The 20,483-nt window shown below is 34.9% G+C and overlaps 1 protein-coding gene across 3 annotated transcripts in view; it reads right to left on the bottom strand.

The window, feature by feature from the left end:
* Positions 1-20,483, bottom strand: part of LOC150108520 (F-BAR domain only protein 2) — a 521,764-nt gene that overhangs the window by 309,289 nt on the left and 191,992 nt on the right. Inside the window, exon 12 of one of the 3 annotated variants that reach the window (XM_090390825.1) lies at positions 5,835-5,984. The exons of the other annotated variants lie outside the window; for them this stretch is intronic. Within the exon in view, the coding sequence (XP_090246951.1) occupies positions 5,835-5,984 (150 nt within the window). The remainder of the gene's footprint in view (positions 1-5,834; positions 5,985-20,483) is intronic. 3 annotated transcript variants of the gene reach the window in all.

Here is a 20,483-nt window from a genome sequence, read left to right on the forward strand (position 1 = left end):
TATAAAGGCTGTGCTATTTATAATCTATACTATTATTTATTATCTATAAATATGCAAATCTGCAAATTAAATAACTGATGAAATTTTGAAATCAAAAGGCAAAAGCTTGGAAAATAGCAATGAAACAGAAAACATTTTAGCTATTTAATTAAAATGTTTAAGAAAAATGGCAAATTATGGAAACAGAAATAAAAAGTAAGTCAATGTGGTGGGAAACTAACTGAACAAATTTATATCGAAAAACAAGCGAAATCAGTGGGGCACCAATCTCGCAGAATATTATAAGAAAGTGTTCAAACCAAAATTAATAAAAGAATCAGCCAATTAAAGAATGAACAATACAGGTATGAGAGCACTGATAAAAATTAGGATGATCAGATGGCACCAATGGGAAAAACATTAAAAATGAAAGTATCCAATAAGTTAATATCAATGTTCAAGAACACTTAAGTTAATCAAAGATAGTACAATCACTTAAAACAAAATGAGAAGAAAAGAGATGAAAAGAAACGTTTGAAGTAAAAATTGTAGAAAAAGATCCAAATGAAAGGTAATGTACAGATGGGTTGTGTGTAGTTAGAATGTGTGAAGATCAAAATATAAAAATATCAATCGAATGAACTAACAAATAATAGATCAATTTGAAAGGAAGTAGTGCATCATAAACTAGTCATGAAATCATATGTTTAGGAATATAATGGCCTGCTACATCTCTTGAAGTTACATACCAAAAAATGCAATAATAATTTAAAATGAAATATGCTTATGTTGGGTAATGCATTTTCCCTGGTATTTCTGGCATGTCGCCTTCAGAAAACACACTCTCCAAATTATAACTGTAGGTTTCCACTTCATGAGAAGAATGTGAGAGGGTTAATCTAGATTTTATTCCACCTGAAAACATAAGCAGTTGACAGGGCACTGTTTAATGAGAACTATTTTATTACTTTCAGTTTTAGATTACTACCTCAATAACAGTCCGTGCGGTTAGCCTAGTGGCTTTGCACTTCGCAACCATATGCCTGGGGAAGGAGTGTCCTAGGTTCGATTCCCGTCCACGACGTGAGGAGCTTAAGGATCTTCCTCAGCCATAGCCAAGTTAGCCGGTCTTGGGCGTGGGCAGCAGGGTTTTTTCCGCCAGTTTATCTGGGGTTTTTCATCCCGCAAGCAGGCAAACCGGCCCCGTGAACACACAGGTTACAGTCATAAATACTTACGGCAAGGAAGGCAACGGGAAACCACCTTGCTCATAATCATCTCTCCCTAGAATGGTAGCATATAGCTACCCTCCCCCGGCCGTATGGCAGATGGGAACCAGAAGAAGACCTCAATATCACTTTTAATATCATGCATTTTATTTAGCATGTTAAGATATATGAAAAACGACACTTGAACCCAGTTTCTAAAAATAATAAACTTACTAACGATTTGCATTCATTTTTCAAACAGAAAAGCTGAAATAAAATGTGGCTATCATAAAATTAAATTTTGTGAATTTAAAGACAAACATTTTTTGAATCAAAATGTTTGATATTTTAAGGATACTTGTGACATAAAGATTGAATAATATAAGCATGTAAACACAAGAAAGATATTTAATTAGCCAAATATTTCGGTCTGAAAATTGCAGACCATCTTCAGTGGCACTACAAGAACAGTTTTAAAAATACAAGGTGGAATACTAACAATAGATCATTTAAAAATAGAACAAGCCACGTGATGTTATATCACTAAGTATTAAAGGGAATATTATTAAGCAGACATATTTGAAATAAAGATATTAATTAATAATATTAAATAACAAAATTAATATATGAATAGTGCCACTGAAGATGGTCTGCAATTTTTTAGACCAAAATATTTGCTAATTAAATATCTTTCTTGTGTTTGCGTGCTTATATTATTGAATCAATATGTTCTTAGCTGTCTAACCTAAAATACTTGTCTACCTATAGGTGGAAGATTGTACTCACCTGTCCCATTCTAATCAGGTATCTCGATATAATGTGTTTTATGGTATGCAAACTTTTGAATCAGTAATTTGTGTGCAACAAGAATTTTAGGCAAATCAAACTAATTCACGTGATGAATATATCAAGTAGTGGTGAATCATTTTAATGAAATTGGGAAGGTATATAGACATGGAAGACTATAGGATGTCCATTTTCATGAAAATTGATCCCCCACCCCTACATTTGGGTAGAAAAGAATCAATTTTCTGGCCACTTCACAGTCCCGATGTTTTATTTCTAGATGTTGTGTAGAGCCACGTAAATAATAAAATACAGAAATCAAAGAGAGTTCCTTACTACAAGAGTTAAGACAAAATTGAAGTATTGTAGCTATAGTTTATAGTTATTTCAGAAAATGTAAGCGTGCTTTTGGTTGTGTCTGAGAAACAAGTTGGATGTGTGTGTGTCTGTGTGCACGCACGTGCACATAAATCAAGTCATACATGCAGCTCATGTGGATCTTGTTCATTCCAAATAAAACCTTTACGTTCCAAACTATCGGTCACAATATTTGTTACTCCTGCAGATAAGATTAATTGCTTTAACAATTTCTATGAAGTTTAGTCACTTGGCCTAGATCACCAAGCCTAATTAGTTTAAGATGAAATGATCTAGAATTATAATTCAAGATTATTTCAAGGCTGATAATTATCATCATCATCATCAAATTCTTGATATATACCCTCAAGGGATGTACAGGATATGATAGTACTACATGAAAAATTTACATCATTAACAACTTCCTATCTACAATTTTCTTCCAAATCAGTCTGTTAAATGTCAAGAATCCAATATTATCAGGTCTTATATTTCTGTCTTCTAAGGCACTTTTTACTGTATCAATCCACATATATCTTGGTCTTCCTCTGGGTCTTTTTCCTGCCAACCTGGCAGAGAACACTTGCTTTGCTAATCTTTCCTCTCCTATTCTGCTTAAGTGACCATACCACCCGAGATTAGCTATGCTAATGCATTCCTGGATGATGACAATATTAAGTTCTTTCCTAATATCCTTGTTTTTAATATGATATTGCCATTGATGCCATTTGTTCATGCCCCTAATCTTTCTCAGGACTCTCATATCTGTGATCTCTAGTCTTTGGTCAAGTGTTTTACTATTAACCCAGCTCTCAGATTCATAAGTTAAATTTGGTTTAAACACTGTCTTGTATACAGCTAATTTAGTGTTTTGGCTAATTTCTCTCTTATTCCATATAAATTTATTCAGTTGAGTTCCTACCATACCAACTTTGTTGATTCTGTTGTCTATTTCCATATTTAATTTACCATCTTCACTAAAAATCGTGCCTAAGTAGCCGAAATGTTTTACTTGTTCCACAGGTTCTTCATTCATAACACAGTTGACAATTTCAATGATTCTGCCTATTTTCATTGTCTTTGTCTTTTTAATACTGACCTTCATACCATATCTATTACAACAGTTATTCAATTTAGCCAGAGAATCTTGCAGACAGAATTGGTTATAAAATGGATTTATTTATAAGTATAACACTGTCCGCATAAAGCAAAGAGCTGACATTAACATCTCCAATTTTGATAAATTCGAAAAACCCAAGTTTCTGGGTGGAAAAAATCCTCTACCTCTGTATGAGACTGGCTAACTCACCTTTAGTTGAAAGAGACCAGATAAATGGACAGGAATCAAACCCAGGTCTTTCCAACCAAAGGGCTTCTACAGTACCGTTACTCACATTTAATTCTCTTCTCTATCTCTTTATTCATATCATTGTAGCTGTTAATGACTCCTAGATGTTTAAAATTATTCTCCTACTCAAAGACACAATCATCAACAAACAAGTTAGATTGGTTATACTGGATTCTTGAAATGCATATATTTTTAGCCTCTTCCTAGTTTGCGACAAGGCTCATAGGCTTATGTGCCTTAATTAAATTAGATATAATTTGTATAACTTGATGAGTCTCCATAGATAATGATGTCATCAGCATAAACCAACGGTATGTTCACAGCATTCAATTAGGTCATTAATGACCTTTTCCAATGTTAGGTTGAACAGGACTAGTGAGAGAGAGAGAGAGCGCATTTCCTTACAAATCAAGATTTTATTTCTTGTAGAAAATGTACCTCGCAGACAGTATGGCAGTTATATAGTCACACATGCTCCCACAGTGTATTTTGCTGTGGAGCTCCTATCATCATCATCAATCTACTGCTGGATGAAGGCCTTTGGAAGATTACTCCAAAACTGTCTGTCCATGGCTCTCTCCTTTCCCATGTCACTTCTGCAAATCTGATATCATCAATCCATCGTGATTTAGGTCAGCATTGTGGTCGTTTTTTCTTCTCATGGAATCCCATCCAGTACTTCTTTTGTCCATCACTGATCATCTTTTCTTCGAGCAATACGCCCAGCCCAGTGCCATTTCAGATGTTTAACTCTTCCTATGGTATCAGAGACTTTGGTTTGATTTCTTATCCACATATTCCTTTTGTGATCCAGTCTTGTGATATCAAGCATACTTCTTTCCATACTAAACTACTGTGCGACCACAGATGCGAGACCCCTTGACACTTCTGCGCATGGAAGAAAGCAAATCCATTCCAATAATAAGGTAATCAATGTGCTTAGTGGGATGAGTGCTTATTAATATACATCAGAAAATTAGCTTTTCCTTTATGAAAATTGTAGTTTTTAAAGTGGTAACTATTATTCTTGTACAACAGTTGGAAAATTTTGCGTATAAAGCATGTGATTTCACGTGTTGGCAACAAATTCATACATTGCCTTATTCCTTTCAGCATGAATTGACTTCTTGCCACACTGTCAGCCGAGGGTCTTGTATCTGTGGTCGGACAGTATAATTGTTCTTAATTTTTGAATTTCCTTTGCATTTAGTGTCCATGTTTCACAGCCATATGTCAATATAGGAAGTCCTATATTTAGAATAAAATATTTTTCTATGACAGCATATGATAAATGTGACAACTATCCCACTTAGAGAAGATGTGGCTGAAGGCTTTGTCATATATACTAAACATTTGAAATTAATGATGAATCTTGAAGTTTCTATTTAAAACTATTAACCATAATATTACACACTGAACCTGCTTCTCCTTTTCTCTTTTATTTTGTTCACCTCTGGAACAGCCTTCCTCGTGAAGTAACCCCAAATAATTACAACTTGTAGCACTTCAAAATAAACATCAATAAATTTCTCAGTCTTCATCTGCACCCCACACATGGCACTGACGTGCTTAGGACATTATAAATTGTGTTAATCAGGTTAACAATGAAAAATTAATCAAAACTAATGCTAAAACCATATATCTTTATGAATTTCCTTGTGACATTTATACCTAATAAGATTTGTTTCAGGCTTCATTTTGTAACTTTGGAATAAGATCTCATATCCTAGACAAAATGATTTGCTAACAAAATAACATTAAACATTTCCAATGACATATGAAATATTAAAGCTATAAACATAAGCATGCAAGTTCTATACTTAAAGCAAACCATCACCACCAAGAAAAATGTTAGCTTCACTAGAAAGAGAAAAAGAGAAAATTTGAGAATACTACAAAACAGAAAAAAAAAAAAAAATGCACACACACATTACATACAAACATATATAATATACACAATAGGAATACATAACTTTTGACTAATATACTGAAAATAATATAGAAGGGGAAAATATGAAATAAACATCTTCCAAATGTTGCTTTAAAGAAAAAAATTCTTTTAACAGTCTTAAGTGGATATAAACATGTGAAAGGGTAGCAAATCGTAATCATGATTTGCTTAGGTAGGAAACAGAGCAAATAAAATATGGGATTACATTTGGATGCTCTGAAGGTGGTCCTAGTTAATGAATCACTGTTTGAGGGGGTGCTGATACTACTTGTGGTTGCACAGTTTGCAGATGAGATGGCATTTGGTGGATGTGGAGATGGTGAAGAGGTACACTCACCACTTGTCTCGCTGTTTCCTGAAAAATGGGATTTCATGCACATGCTAGTCTATAAATGGAGATGCAAAAGTTAGTGAATAATAGACTTCAGACAATAGTGCATACATATAGGGAAAGGAAAATTATCAGGGTGATAGCACAGATGAAACAAAACACATGGGATATAAACAAGGCACAAAGGGTGCAATTTTATCAGTATTTAAAAAAAAAAAAAGTTATATGCAGAAATACTTAAAAGATCCAAAGTAATTACTAATTGTTAGCTTTGAAAAATTAAAAGGAAATAGATTTATCTAACATGTTTTCTTTAACCTGCTGGTAGCAATTAATGTATAATATTTCTCTACTGACTGTAAAATAAAGGAATTATATAATTACAAGTAACATAAAATTTTGGAATCACTGCATGAGTTTGAGATAGCATTTCACAAAATATAACCTCTCAAATTAAAGAGTTCAGGGAATTCTTGTAAACCCTGTAATATATATCCTGCACTCCCAATGTTATTTAAATATTAATAAACATCTGGATTAATATGTTAACATAAATCAAAATTATTCAAATATGCCACCACAACTTTAGATCAAAAACTAAAAAGAAATATTAGCTTAATTATATGAAGTAAAGCCAATTCAAGGATAAACATTTTTACTGTTATAATAATGCACAATTCGACTGTTTCACAATACATAAATGCTCATTTCAAAGTTATTTCAAAAGTAGGTAGATAGAAGGCTTGTGGTAGAAGCTGTAATCTGAATGAAAGTGGAAAGGAGAAGAATACATACAAACAAACCACATTTAATCCAGTTATTCAATGTGCTCTTTAATCAAAAGTGCATCCCACTAGCCTGTTAAATAAATAGTTTGCAAACTATTAAAATATACTTAATTTTAACAAAAATCCAACCTTTCATAGCCAAATGTAGAGAAATTTAGAAAGATATTTCAATAATTAAATTATGCTTAATTTTAAGTTTATAATATTGTAGCTACTCAAAAATTTCTTTCTGAATTTTATTTTCCTTCTGTAACAGTGCAAGTATTCTGGACTTTTAAAAGGTTGATCTTAAACTTATAATCAACAGGTTATCAGTTCAAATAGATAATTTTAAACAGATTAACATTCACCTGAAAGTACGTAATATTACTCCTATAACCAGAGGACAGCTTATAAAGATACTTATCTGCTAAAGTTTTTATCTGTATATTTTTTTTATGGTTCATTTATAGTAATTTTTAATTCTCAAATTTAGTTCATAATTAATTTTTAATTCTTATAAAAATACAGTTCCACTAACCATATTTGCAATTAATGCAATTAATATTTTCAATTTATCATAGTAGTTTCATTCTGAGTCAAATGCACCTGTGTAACAAATATGCTGAACATGGTATGGTGTGTAAATATACCACATCGAATACACACACAAGTAAAGAATATCTCTTCTGAGGATATGTACCAGTATAAGTATATTAATAACTTTCATTCAATATATACTTTCTAATAGAACATCCTGTAAATCAGCAATTTGTGTTCCCTTTTTTCAAAGATGCTATTTGAAAATACACACACACAAGCAAAAGATAAATAAATAATAATAATCTACCAAATACATCTATAGTAAATGAGACAACAATTCAATAACAAAGTAAGCTGAATAAGAACATCTCAAGCGTTTTATTTTTGAATCTAACATTCCCTCTGGGTACAGCTTTTACATCCATGTGTTTAAGATATTAGGAGTGTTATGTAGAGCATAAGCAGATTTCCAGAATAACTTGTCATTTCTGAAGTGGAGTTTTCTTAAGATAAGTTTTTCTCCATCTGAGTTTGAACACATGGCCTGCTAAATCCATTTGTGTCCAACATGGACAAAGTACATACCACATTCCTCAGCAGACATATCTTACTCATTTTCTTGGTTTTTTGGGTGCTTCTTCTCAGCATGCCATTCCAAATACTCAAATTTTAATTTGGGATTAATTCAAAGTCACTTATCCGAGTAGTTTCCTGTGCAACAAAAATACTGTTGTTGTTTTTTTTTTTTTTTGATGATGTCTCATCTCTGGGTACATTTTATGATAAACTTCCAACATAATAATATAACATAGATTAATGATCAAATCCACATCTTCCAAATCATCTCTCTCATTTTTTCACGACGTCTCATGGATTTCTTCCTGTACACATTTGTTTTGGCTATGTTTGATGCATGTAACTTAGACAAGTAACTGGGCCACATAAGGTGAGCAAATCCCTAGCACCCAATAAGGATAAGTGAAACTTCTTTATCCACCTTCATATATTCTTGGAATGGTACGATATTTAGAAATTGAATAGTCTAATATCTTTCAGCCAATTACACATATCTCTGATCACAATGTTTTTTTTTTTTTTAAACTCTCTCACACACACAAGTAAACTAGTCTTGAAGATATTTCACATATGCAACCTTTTGTTTGCTAATCTGGACATCAGCAAACAAAAGGTTGCAAGGTTGAAAAAAAAATTGTCAAAATAATAATACTTGACAATAAATACTTGGTACAACTATTTGTAGTCCAGAGTATTATAATGATACCATTATGCATATTGGGAAGAGGAAACTTCTGCTAGCAAAACAGTGGAATTTCCTTAGGTTCTCATCTACAAGTTTTAAGTTATGTGATATTGTTTATTTTTATTGTTTCCTTGCTCTTCAAGTGTCAAGGTCATCCTCAGTTTAAATATATTAGAATACAGGTTCACACAAACCTAACAGAAAAATTAATGAGAATATGAAAGTGAAACTGAGTTAATATCAGGCAGTATAGTCATATGCTACTAAGTCCTAATGATTTTAAATAACTGTTATTGTGCTTCTCAGCAATGCCTCTCGCAACATATGTTGCTAGAGACAATGATGCACAATTCTCTCCCCCCCCCCCCCCCCCCCGGAGAAATATCCATAACTTATCATATCCACCAATATTGGAACAATGTAGAAATGCTTTGCAGCTCTCTCTTTGCACAATCACTCCCAAGAAAATTGCTTTTATGTAGAACTATAGTCTTTTTTTTTACTAAAGAATTTTGTGTTTAGAAGTGATAGCATATTCTGCAAGACCCAGATTGTATAAAATCATATTCTGCTCATGATATTTAACATAATTTTGATGTTCCTTCAAAAAAACAGCAGCAGATCCACTAGATCAGATATAACAGGAGACTGAGTTCAATGAAAAGTCAAACTCTATATACACTGATTGGAAAGAAGTCAATGGACACAGTGTGAGGAACAAACAGCCATGGTGCCTACCTTAATAAGAGTAAGACCTCCTTTAACTGCAATGACTGCAGTAATCCTATGGGATATACTTTCCACAAACATATGATAGTAATTCTTCCCGTGGGCATGTAATGAAGTCATGGACTGTTGTGGAGAGAACGTCCCTTGACCTCACTCAACACTCCAGTTCATCCCACAGCTGTTCAATAAGGTTGAAATCAGGGCTCTGTGAAGGCCAGCCAATGTTGTGACATTCATGTCCACAAACTATGCAGTTACAGTAGCAGCCTTATGACAGAGTGCAGTGTTTTACAGAGAGAAACAATGGTCAGTTCCGTAGAAACATCACAAAGTAGGAAGCGTTGCAATGTCCAGATTCCTGTCAGAGTTTAATATTTGAGGCACCACAAAAAGAGGTCCGAGGCCAACAAGGAAAAACAGGACATAACTACCTCCTAATTTCATAACTGGAGTTATGCACTCTGGTAAGATATTCATGCACCTACCACACCCACACACACATCCATCTGTTTGGTAGAGGGTGTGGCATAATTCATTGCTCCATAACACAGCTTTCCAAGCTCATCCAGTTGACTGCCTGTACTTCCATCTCAGTATGGTATCACTGAATGTTGAACTAGGATGGCCCAATTTGTCAACAAATTTGCCAAATAGGACTGCAACATGGCATCCCATCACAACACCTCTTTCAAACTCTGTCAACTTCCTTTCTTGTAGCCATTTCATCAGAACACAGTTGCACTGACTTGAAAGCATCATATTCCTCCAATTCAGACCAGCTACAAAGACATGATTCATTACAAAGCATGATGCACCTTGCCCATGGGAGGGGGAAGGGGGAAATTGACTTCATTATAAGCAGTGTATATATGAGTCCATTAGTCAAGAAGATTTTTATGGACACAATCTTTTTTGTGCTAACACTTGGATAAAATGAGGAAACTCTTGTCAAGTATGATAAATGGGTTTGATGATGTATGTCTCTTATGCAGTATTTTTCTAGCCTTTTCCTTATACGAAATGGTCATCTAATATCTTCACATTATTAATTTCTTTATAAGAGAAACTAAATAACATTAAAACTTTCAATGCAAATAGTTAAATGGCTGAATATCATTAAACAATAAGCAATAATAACAGAATAAATATCAGGTGAAACTGATGCATATGTTTATTGTTTGTAGCAGTTTGGTCTCTAGAGCAAGGTATCCAAGATTATCTAACTCAAAACTTGTACGGAGGTCTAAAAATCCCACAATCTTTATAAGAGAAATTAAATATTAAATTGAATAACAATATCACTGCCAAGTGTGAGACCATTGCCTAGCTTATTGCAGGCCTGAAGTGGCTCGAAAAAGTTCCATGTTTGGTCTCTAGAGCAGGTTTCTGGACTATGTAAAAAATTTTTAAAAATTATGAAAACTATATTAAATTGATAACAATGGAGAAAGAAACTCCTTAGCCACCAATCCACAGTAGAAATGTACAACAGGTTTACTAATAACCTTTCATGGATGGGAATCATATAAAAAAATAAAAATAAATAAAAAACATTAAAACTTTCAGTGACTGTGCAATAAACAACCTTAACAGATAAATATATCAGGTGAAACTGATGCACAAGCAACCAAGATTAAGCAGATTCACTTTTACGTGATTTTATTTCACAAGTATAGACATATTTGTTAGGCCACTGTCTATACATTGCTATGCACTTGTGGATGTGCACAGCACATTACCTCATATCTGCATGTTCAAAATTCATTGTTGATTTAAAAATAAACTTTAAAAACAGAGGTACATAAATGCCAGTTCGATACGCTTCCGATGCTATTGTTTCAACACATACATAATATATTTCAGGTTTAATTTAAACCCTGATTAAACATGACTTTATAAGATGCTCAATAAGACCGGTGAAGGAAAATCACAATAATTAGGATACAGAGGATAGAAACCTAAAATCAACTGCTATCAACTTATGATATTCCACCAAATTCCACTGAAACACAATCCTGCTTTATTTTAAAAGTACACATCTCAACTCCCACATCTTTGATAATATCCAAATATCTACTCAAGATCAGATATTTCTTCTTGAAATGACAAACCTCTAGCCTCTTTAGCATAAGTGACTTACTCCAGTCACTATCTCATAGATGTACCATTTGTCTCATGCCTCTTCTACGGGTATTTTCATCAGTGCCATTTCATTGAACTGCTGACATTAGGCTACTGATCAACATTTCACTCTCTAGCTCCAAACATACCACCCACTTCATATCTTCCTCTTCTTCTGGTCCTATGTTTTAGAACAGCTTTTCCCAACACAATTTCTACTAATGACAACTGGCTAAAGAAAACAAGTACTATGCATAAATGTACTATGGGTTTTGCAATCTGACTTGTGTGCACTGCTTAAGAGATACTAATGCAATAAAGATGAGAACTGTCTACATGCAGATACATGTATATATGAAGGATATATGAAGAAAAAAATAAAATAAAAGTAACAACTTTTGACAGATATTCCAACCTGAAAATAACTTGTGTGGCAGGCAGGCAGACTAATACATTCTACTTTCTATATATTAGTCTGCCTGCTGCTCAAGATAACTTGTTATTTTCAGGTTGAAATATCTGGAAAATAAGCTTGGTTTTTTTTTTTTTTTTTTTTAACTGTTATTTATTTCATTTATTTCTGTGTTCACGAGTAAATAGCTCTCTCATGTGAGACTGTTATAAGTGTGTGGGGGAGTCGGGTTGGGGGGTGATAAGCAGCACCTGTGTCCTGGTAAATAAATGAGTTTTTTTGTTTTTTTTTTCCCTCAATCAACCTTCTGATTTTACATTGTAGTTATCTGACACCACAACTGAAACAATTAAGCTCTTTTGTGGATTTTACAGTATAAAATCTGTAAAATCAGAGTAAAAACGCTTCAGATATTTTACAGTGAATCAGAAGGGGGAGAGGATAAGTGGATATTAAAAAACTTTTATGGAAACATCTAAAAAATTCATATTTATTTAATTCAAAGCTAACCAATTTTCTGCCTCTTGTCATATATATACGAGGTGGCATCAAAAAGTTTCGAGACTAAGTTTGTAACACACCAACAGATGGCAGCACAAGGCTGCACGCACAGTCACAGGGAGCACCTACCTTCATTAGTCAGTGTGCCAAAAGACATTGTCCTGTGTACATCGGGAGCTGTGTAACTGATGCTATTCTGACCACCAGTGTTACCACATCTGCGATTTCATCATGGACAGCAAGTTAGAACAAAGAGCAAATGCGAAATTCACGTTTGAGAAAACGTGAAATTTGAGGATCATTACCGGTGACGTTGGGTGTATGAGTACGACCCTGAGATGAAGCAACAGTCTTCACAGTGGAAGAGCCCATCATCTCCACGACCGAAAAAGGCGAGGCAGGTCTGCAACTCGACCAAGTGCATGTTCATCGTCTTTTTCGACATTTGCGGCACTGTGCATCGAGAATTCGTCCTCGGGAGCCAGACTGTCAGTAGCGAGTTCTACTGGAAGGTTTTAAGGCATCTGAGGGAGGACGACTGTCACTTGTGTAGATGTTTTTGATCCATTTTATTTTTTTTCTAGATTCATTTCTAAGCCTATCTTACTGCTGTTTGTGTATATTTTTTCACCCATTTCTTCTAGGTCTTTTGGGTTGTGGGATATCAGTACTAGATCATCGGCAAACATAAAGATTTGTAGTTTTTCACCATCTATGCTTATTCCTCCGTTTAGGTCTATTTTTTTCAGAATGTATTCTAAAGTGCTGGTAAATCGATTTGGGGAGATTACATCACCTTGACGGACCCCTGTCTTTATATCTATAGTTATAGGTTGATCAAATAGGGTTATTTGTATGGTCTGATTTTTGTTCATTTCTTTTATCATGTGGATGTAAGTAGGATCCACATTTATTTCCAGTAAGCCACTGATGACTGCATTGTGTTCTTATGGTATCAAATGCTTTTTTAAAATTAATAAAGAGGAAACATAAAGGGATTCGGTATTCTCTGCGACCAGATCTGTGGCATGCAAAAAACTGGATGCTCCACGACAACAATGCACCCTGTTACCGAGCTCTCATCACACGTGAGTTTCTTGCCAGAAACAACATGATCTCACTTCCGCACCCACCCACCCTACTCACCAGATTTGGCTCCTGCAGACTTTGCCCTCTTCCCGAAGATGAAGATCCAGCTCAAAGGTCACCATTTTGACACATTGCAGTGATCCAGCACAAATCGCAGAAGGTGCTTGACATTCTTCAAAAAGAAGACGTCCAGGACACATTCCAGAAGTGGCAAGAACGCTGGTAGCGCTGTACTGATATGCAAGGGGACTATTTTGAAGGTGATAGTATGTAAACATAGATAAATAAAGTAATTTCTCGTAAACAGAGCTAGTCTCGAAACGTTTTGATACCACCTCGTATAGATAGATATGTTAAGTCAACACTGAGAGCATACACAAATTTTTTTTTTTTTTTTACAAACAATGTTAAATGAATACAAGTCTAACTGAACATGCAAATAATCCTAGTTACAGAACTAGGATTGTTTGCATTTTTTTTTTACATGCCATGTAGTTTTCGGTGGTAAAAAAGTGGACATGCATCTGACAAACAGGTTGCTAAAAAAGGGACAGTTTAAAGATACCTGAAATGAGACATTTACATAGTCTATAGGGAATCCAACTGGACTTTCACCTTCCCCTTGGTATAGGTATTCAACTTTGATACAGAATGAACAAGGAACGTGCTGTGCTAGCAATTTGGGACTTATCCAACCAAACTTCTTGTTACTGGCTAAAAGGGCACATACTTCATGATGGTAAAACACAGTCAGATTTGGTGCTAGGTGGGGAGTTACCTGGTTATATAAGATGGTCTGTTTTCATCAGGTTTGAAAGAGGATGAAAAGTCAGCCTATATGGCTCCCACCCTTGAAAGGTTTATTTGTAAACATATAGTACAATCACACTGTGGGTAGTAGACTAAGGATTTTTTTTTTAATTTTTATTGCTTTTATATATATAGTTTTATTTTTTTTAGAGTGAAAACTTTGCCACTTCAGGCCTCCAGTAAGCAGAACAGTGGTCTCACACACACACACCAGCAGATGAAATTCATCTCCCACCTAAAGACCATCACAAAGATCCATAACCATGGCAGGATTCAAACCCACAACCTGCTGGTTGAACAGCAGATCTACTAACCACTCAGCCAACCAGGCCAGCAAAGTTGCTGAAACCATCTCAAAAATAACAACAGAAACTGTCAATATATATATCTACTCTATAATATAAAATAAGCTTTTTTGTAACGTTTTTATGTCAAGTTATTTGAAACATTTTGAAACCCAGGGGACTACCCTGAGTGTCGAATCTTCAAAATTCGAGTCATCAGAATTCAAGAACTGGCCTTCCAGTCCGCAACTCAGGGGGTTGCGCCAGGAGAAACCCCCCTTTCGAGTTTTCAAAATTTGAGTCATCAGAATTCAAGGAGAACCAACCTACCAGTCCTGAATTCAGTGGGGGGGGGGGGGGGGGGGGAGCATAGGCATCAGAGCCCCCTAGTATATATATATATTTAAAAATAAAAATATAAATTTAAAAAAAAAAAATGGAGTTACAAAATTAGAGACGTATGACATTAACATAATTCATCACCAGTGAATTTCTGGTATGTACCCTCAGATGATGAAAAAGTATAAGATGATTTACTCAGGTGCCAAAGATCACACAAATAATGGAATAGCTATAGCAATCAACACTAAACCACTTGAATGCAAATTTTAAGAAACTGATGGAGTGATGTGAGAAAATTTGAAAATGGAAAATTAGAGTGATAATGAATGATAATAAAAGAACAATTTGAAAATCAAATATGAATCATGTTTCAAAAAACAGTTCCTCAAGAACGATTTTTTTCCCTGCCTCTTATAAGTCTCATTGCCATTGATCTCCCAGTAGGCAGCAGAATCATTTGAACTTATTCTTAATTGGCAACTGTTACCTGAATTTCTAGAACATTGTGACCCAATTTCCAGGCACAGCTCTGGAAATTGGGTCACAGTTGGCCTGTATGGAAAGGAAATTCACAGTAAACTTTTTCAGACATTGGAGGAGGGGGGGGGGAAGCTCTCTGGATAAAATCATTTTGTTTCTTGGAATAACTATTTTGTTAAGAAAGTTCTTTCATCATTTTTCTATCATACAGTAATTAATATGATACTTGAATGTGTCAGATATTTATTGTCTAACTGTATTCAATTTGACTTTGCTGTGTTTGGTTATTATTTCAGAAGCCTTGAGGATCTTGATGTTTATACACTTGTGGGCCACCACAGCTTAATTCAATTTCAACAAAGTCCTTTGACTGGAAAGACTCCAAGTCTGATTCCATTGGAGCTTTTCAATTGAAGGTGAGTTAGTAGCTATTCTCATATAGGGATGGCAAATTTTTTCCTCCTAGAAACTCTGATTTTCCAGTCTGCAAATAGACAAACTAGCCAAATTCAATTTACATACAAAAATATTATTATTATTATTATGTGACAGGGAGTCCAAAGACTCATCGAGGGAGAGTGTGCCAACAGCATCGAACGACTGATCCCCTTCCAACTACTAACTGCACTCAAATTTAATTAATTTTTTGCATGAGCCATTAATAGCAGAGGCTCTACCAATCGACCAACCTTTGCTGGCTCTTACATACAAAAATATATATTTAGGCCTTAGATTAACCACTTTTTCCTAAAAGTATGATTTGAAAACCAGTCTAGGAAGATTACAGGTCTTAAGAGCAGCACTGCAGGTTATTCTTATTATAGAAGTGTATTCTGGGCTGGAATGAACTCATTAGAAAAAAGAAAAAAAAAAACTCCAAATTATTCGTATGGGTTTCTCCCCCCTTTCTCACCCATCCCATTGGGGGGGAAGTTGGTTGAGCCCTCCTAATGAGGGATTATATATATATCATCATCATCAAATTCCTGCCATATACCCTCAAGGGGTGTACAGGATATGACAGTACTACATGAAAAAATTATATCATTACTAACTTCCTATCTACAATTTTCCTCCAAATCAGTCTGTTACTTGTCAAGACTCCAACATTATCAGATCTTATATTTCTATCGTCTAAGGCACTTTGTACCATATCAATCCACCTATATCTTGGTCTTCCTCTGGGTCGTTTTCCTGCCACCCTGGCAGAGAACACTTGTTTTGCAAATCTTTCCTCTCCCATTCTATTTAAATGACCATACCACCTGAGATTAGCTCTGCTAACACATTCCTGGATGCTGACAATGTCAAGTTCTTTCCTAATATCCTTGTTTTGAATATGATATTGCCATTGATGCCATCTGTTCACGCCTATAATCTTTCTCAGGACTCTCATATCTGCAGTCTCTAGTCTTTGGTCAAGTGTTTTACTTCTGACCCAGCTCTGATCCATAAGTTAAAACTGGTTTGAACACTGTCTTGTAGACAGCTAATTTAGTGTTCCGACTAATTTCTCTCTTACTCCATATGAATTTATTCAATTGACTTCCCACCATACCAGCCTTGCTGATTCTGTTGTCTATTTCTATATTTAATTTACCATCTTCAGTAAAAATCGCGCCTAAGTAGCTGAAATGTTTTACTTGTTCCACAGGTTCTCCATTCACAACACAGTTGACATTTTCAATAATTCTGCCTATTTTCATTGTCTTTGTCTTTTTATTGCTGACCTTCATACCATATCTATTACAACAGCTACTCAATTTAGTCAGAGAATCTTGCAGACTTGTAGCAGATTTATTTAGAAGTATAACATCATCCGTATAAAGCAAAGAGCTGACATTAACATCTCCAATTTTGATATCAGGTTTAATACCACTTTCCTTCATAATGTGATCCATATAGATAATGAATAACAGAAGGGATAATGTACATCCTTGTCTCACACCAGATTTAACATTAAACCATTGTCCTGTACTTCCTTCAATTCTAACTGCTGACTTGCAACTCAAATAAAGACTAAGTATTGCTTGATATAATGCCCCATTGACACCATATAACTGCAGCGTATTGAATAGCTTCTCTCTTGGCACCTTGTCATATGCCTTTTCCAAATCGACAAAACTTAAATACAGATCTTTGTTATATTCCCAGGCTTTCTCGACTATTTCTCGTAAAGTGAAGATCTGACCCTGACAGCCTCTATTTGGCCCGTATCCAGCTTGTTCTTCACCAAGCTTTTCTTCCACAATTCTTCTCAACCGTTTCTCAAGTATACTTGCATAGATCTTGCCAGGAACACTCAGTAGGGAAATACCTCTGTAATTCTCACATTCAGTTTTATTTCCCTTTTTATATATGGGTACTATGAGAGCTCTACTCCAATCATCAGGAATTCGTTCCTCTGTCCAGGCTTTCTGAACTATGCAGTGCAGCCACTGTAAGACTTTTATACCACCATACTTCAGCATTTCTGGTCGAATATCATCTACTCTTGCTGCCTTTCCACATTTCAAGCCGTTGATGACTTTTTCTACTTCAAGTATGTATATGTATTCCTGACTGCATGCCTGGTCAGTGTTTTTTATCACTGTGCTGTCATCACTGCTTGTTTCATTTAGCAGTTTTTCAAAGTAATTACTCCATACTTCAAGGATATCTTTTTCTCCTGTTTTCATGTCACCTTTATCATCCCTAACTCCTTTTACAGCACTCTTTCCTCCATTCCTAAGCTTCTTCAACAACCTCCACAATATTTTGCCACCTTCTTGATATTTATTTTCTATATTCTTGCCAAAATCCTCCCATGACTTTTGTTTAACTAGTTTTACACACTGTTTAGCTTTCTTACATTTGTCTCTGTATTCTGTAAGAGTAAAAGCTGACTTATTTGCCGGGAACTTTTGATATGCTTTCTTCTTTTCCTTCACTGCCTCTTTAACTTCCTGTGTCCACCAGGGAGTTCTGATATTTTTATCCTTGCACACAACTTCACCACATGCCTCTCTGGCAGAATCAATCAATGTTTTCTTCAGAGTTTGCCACTGAATCTCCAAGGCTTGATTCCTGTTCTCAAACTCTTTCATTTTCTTTTCAATAATCTTTCTGGATTTTAGTCTACAGTTCACATCTGAGAGCTGCTCAACTTTTATTCGCTTTAAAACTTTCTTACATATTATTCTTTTCAATATGAAATTCAATTTTATCCTGCTCAAGACTAAATAGTGATCACTTCCAATTTCAAATCCTCTGTACACTCTGGTGTCCTGCACCAGGGAGAAAACATCACTATCAACAATAACATAGTCAATGAGACTTTTCTTATTCCTAGCCTCTTCTCTCCATGTGAATTTGTGCACATTTTTATGTTGGAACATGGTGTTAGTAATAACCAGTCCATATCCTGAGCAGAAATCCAACAGATATTTGCCATTATTATTAGCTTTGCTCTTTACACCAAATTTTCCCAAAATATTTTTGTATGTCTCACAATCATTTCCTACTCTGCTATTTAGATCCCCAACAAGGACCAACTTTTCCTTTTTCATTGTGTCAGTTGCTTTTTCTAAAGCCTCAAAAAATTCCTCCACTTCTACCTTAGTAGAACCTTCTGTGGGACCTTAGGCACAAATAAGTCTCATTGTCCAGTTCCCCATTCTCATATTTGCCCACATTACTCTACTTGAGACTGACTGCCATTCAAGAAGATTAGCCTCGTATTTTGTGTTGAATACTATGACTACTCCTTCTTTTCCTTGATTGTCATTGCCTTAATATAACATTTTGTATTTATTGCTCAGAAAGATCTCACCAGTTTTGGTCTTTTTTGTTTCAGACTATAAATCTGTGTGTTCACAGGGCCAGTTTGCCTGTTCTGAAGGACGAAAATTCCAAGTTTCTGGGTGAAAAAACCCTCTACCTATGTATGAGAGAGAGACTGGCCAACTCACCTTTAGTTGAAAGAGACAAGATAAAGGTTCCTCATGCTGGGAATTCACAGATGGGAATCGAACCCAGGTCTTTCTGACAAAAGGGCTCAACACCAATAACATTATATAAATCACATTTTATTTTATTCATTTTTATTCCTTTGTTATATTTCATCATCGTCAAATTCCTGATATTATGACAGTACTACATGGAAAAGTTACACCATTACTAACTTCCAATCAACAATTTTCCTCCAAATTAATCTGTTATCTGCCAAGACTGGAACATTATCAGATCTTGTATTTCTATCTTCTAAGGCACTTTTAGCTATATTAATCCACCTATATCTTGGTCTACTTCCAGGTCTTTTTCCTTCCAATCTGGCAAAGAACACTTATTCGGCTAATCTTTCCTCCGCCATTCTGTTTAAATGACAATATAGTACTCCGGATTAGCTTACTAACACACAACCCTAAATGCTACTAACAATGGGAAGTTATTTCCTAATATTATCATTTTTAATGTGATACTTCCAATAGTGCCATCTGTTCACTCCACTAATCTTTCTCAGAACTCTCGTATATGTGATCTCTAGTCTTTGATCAAGTGTTTTATTTCTAACCCAGCTCTCAGATCCTTAAGTTAAAACTGGTTTCAACACTGTCTTGTATAGAGCTAATTTAGTGTTTTGACCTAATTTCTTTCTTATTCCATATAAATTTATTCAGCTGACTTCCTACCATGCCAACTTTACTAATTCTGTTTATTTCCATATTTCTTTTTTTGCCGTCACTAAAAATTGTGTCTAAATTGCTGAAATGTTTTACTTGATTTATAGGTTCAACATTCAGGCCACAGTTTATGTTTTCAAGGTTTCTGCCTATTTTTACTGTCTTTGCATTCTGATTTTCATACCAAATTTATTACAATTATTCAATTTAGTCAGGGAAACTTGCAGACTTGTACTGGATTTATTCAGAAGTATAACATCATCTAATAAAGTAAAGAGCTAAGATCAACATCACCAATACTGATATAAGATTTAATACCATTTTCCTTCATAATGTGATCCATATAGATAATGAATAACAGTGGAGATAATGTGCACTTTTTTGCACACACCTGATTTGACATCAATCATCTTCCTGTACCTCCTTCAATTCTAGCTGCTGATTTACAGCTCAAACAGAGGCTATGTATGGTTCAATATAATATCCCGTTTACACCATATAACTGTAGAATTTTGAAGAGCTT

Source organism: Typopeltis vanoorti, chromosome 3 (assembly GCF_054136105.1).
Source record: "Typopeltis vanoorti isolate ZY-2024b chromosome 3, IOZ_Tvanoo_1.0, whole genome shotgun sequence".
NCBI lineage: Eukaryota > Metazoa > Arthropoda > Arachnida > Uropygi > Thelyphonidae > Typopeltis > Typopeltis vanoorti.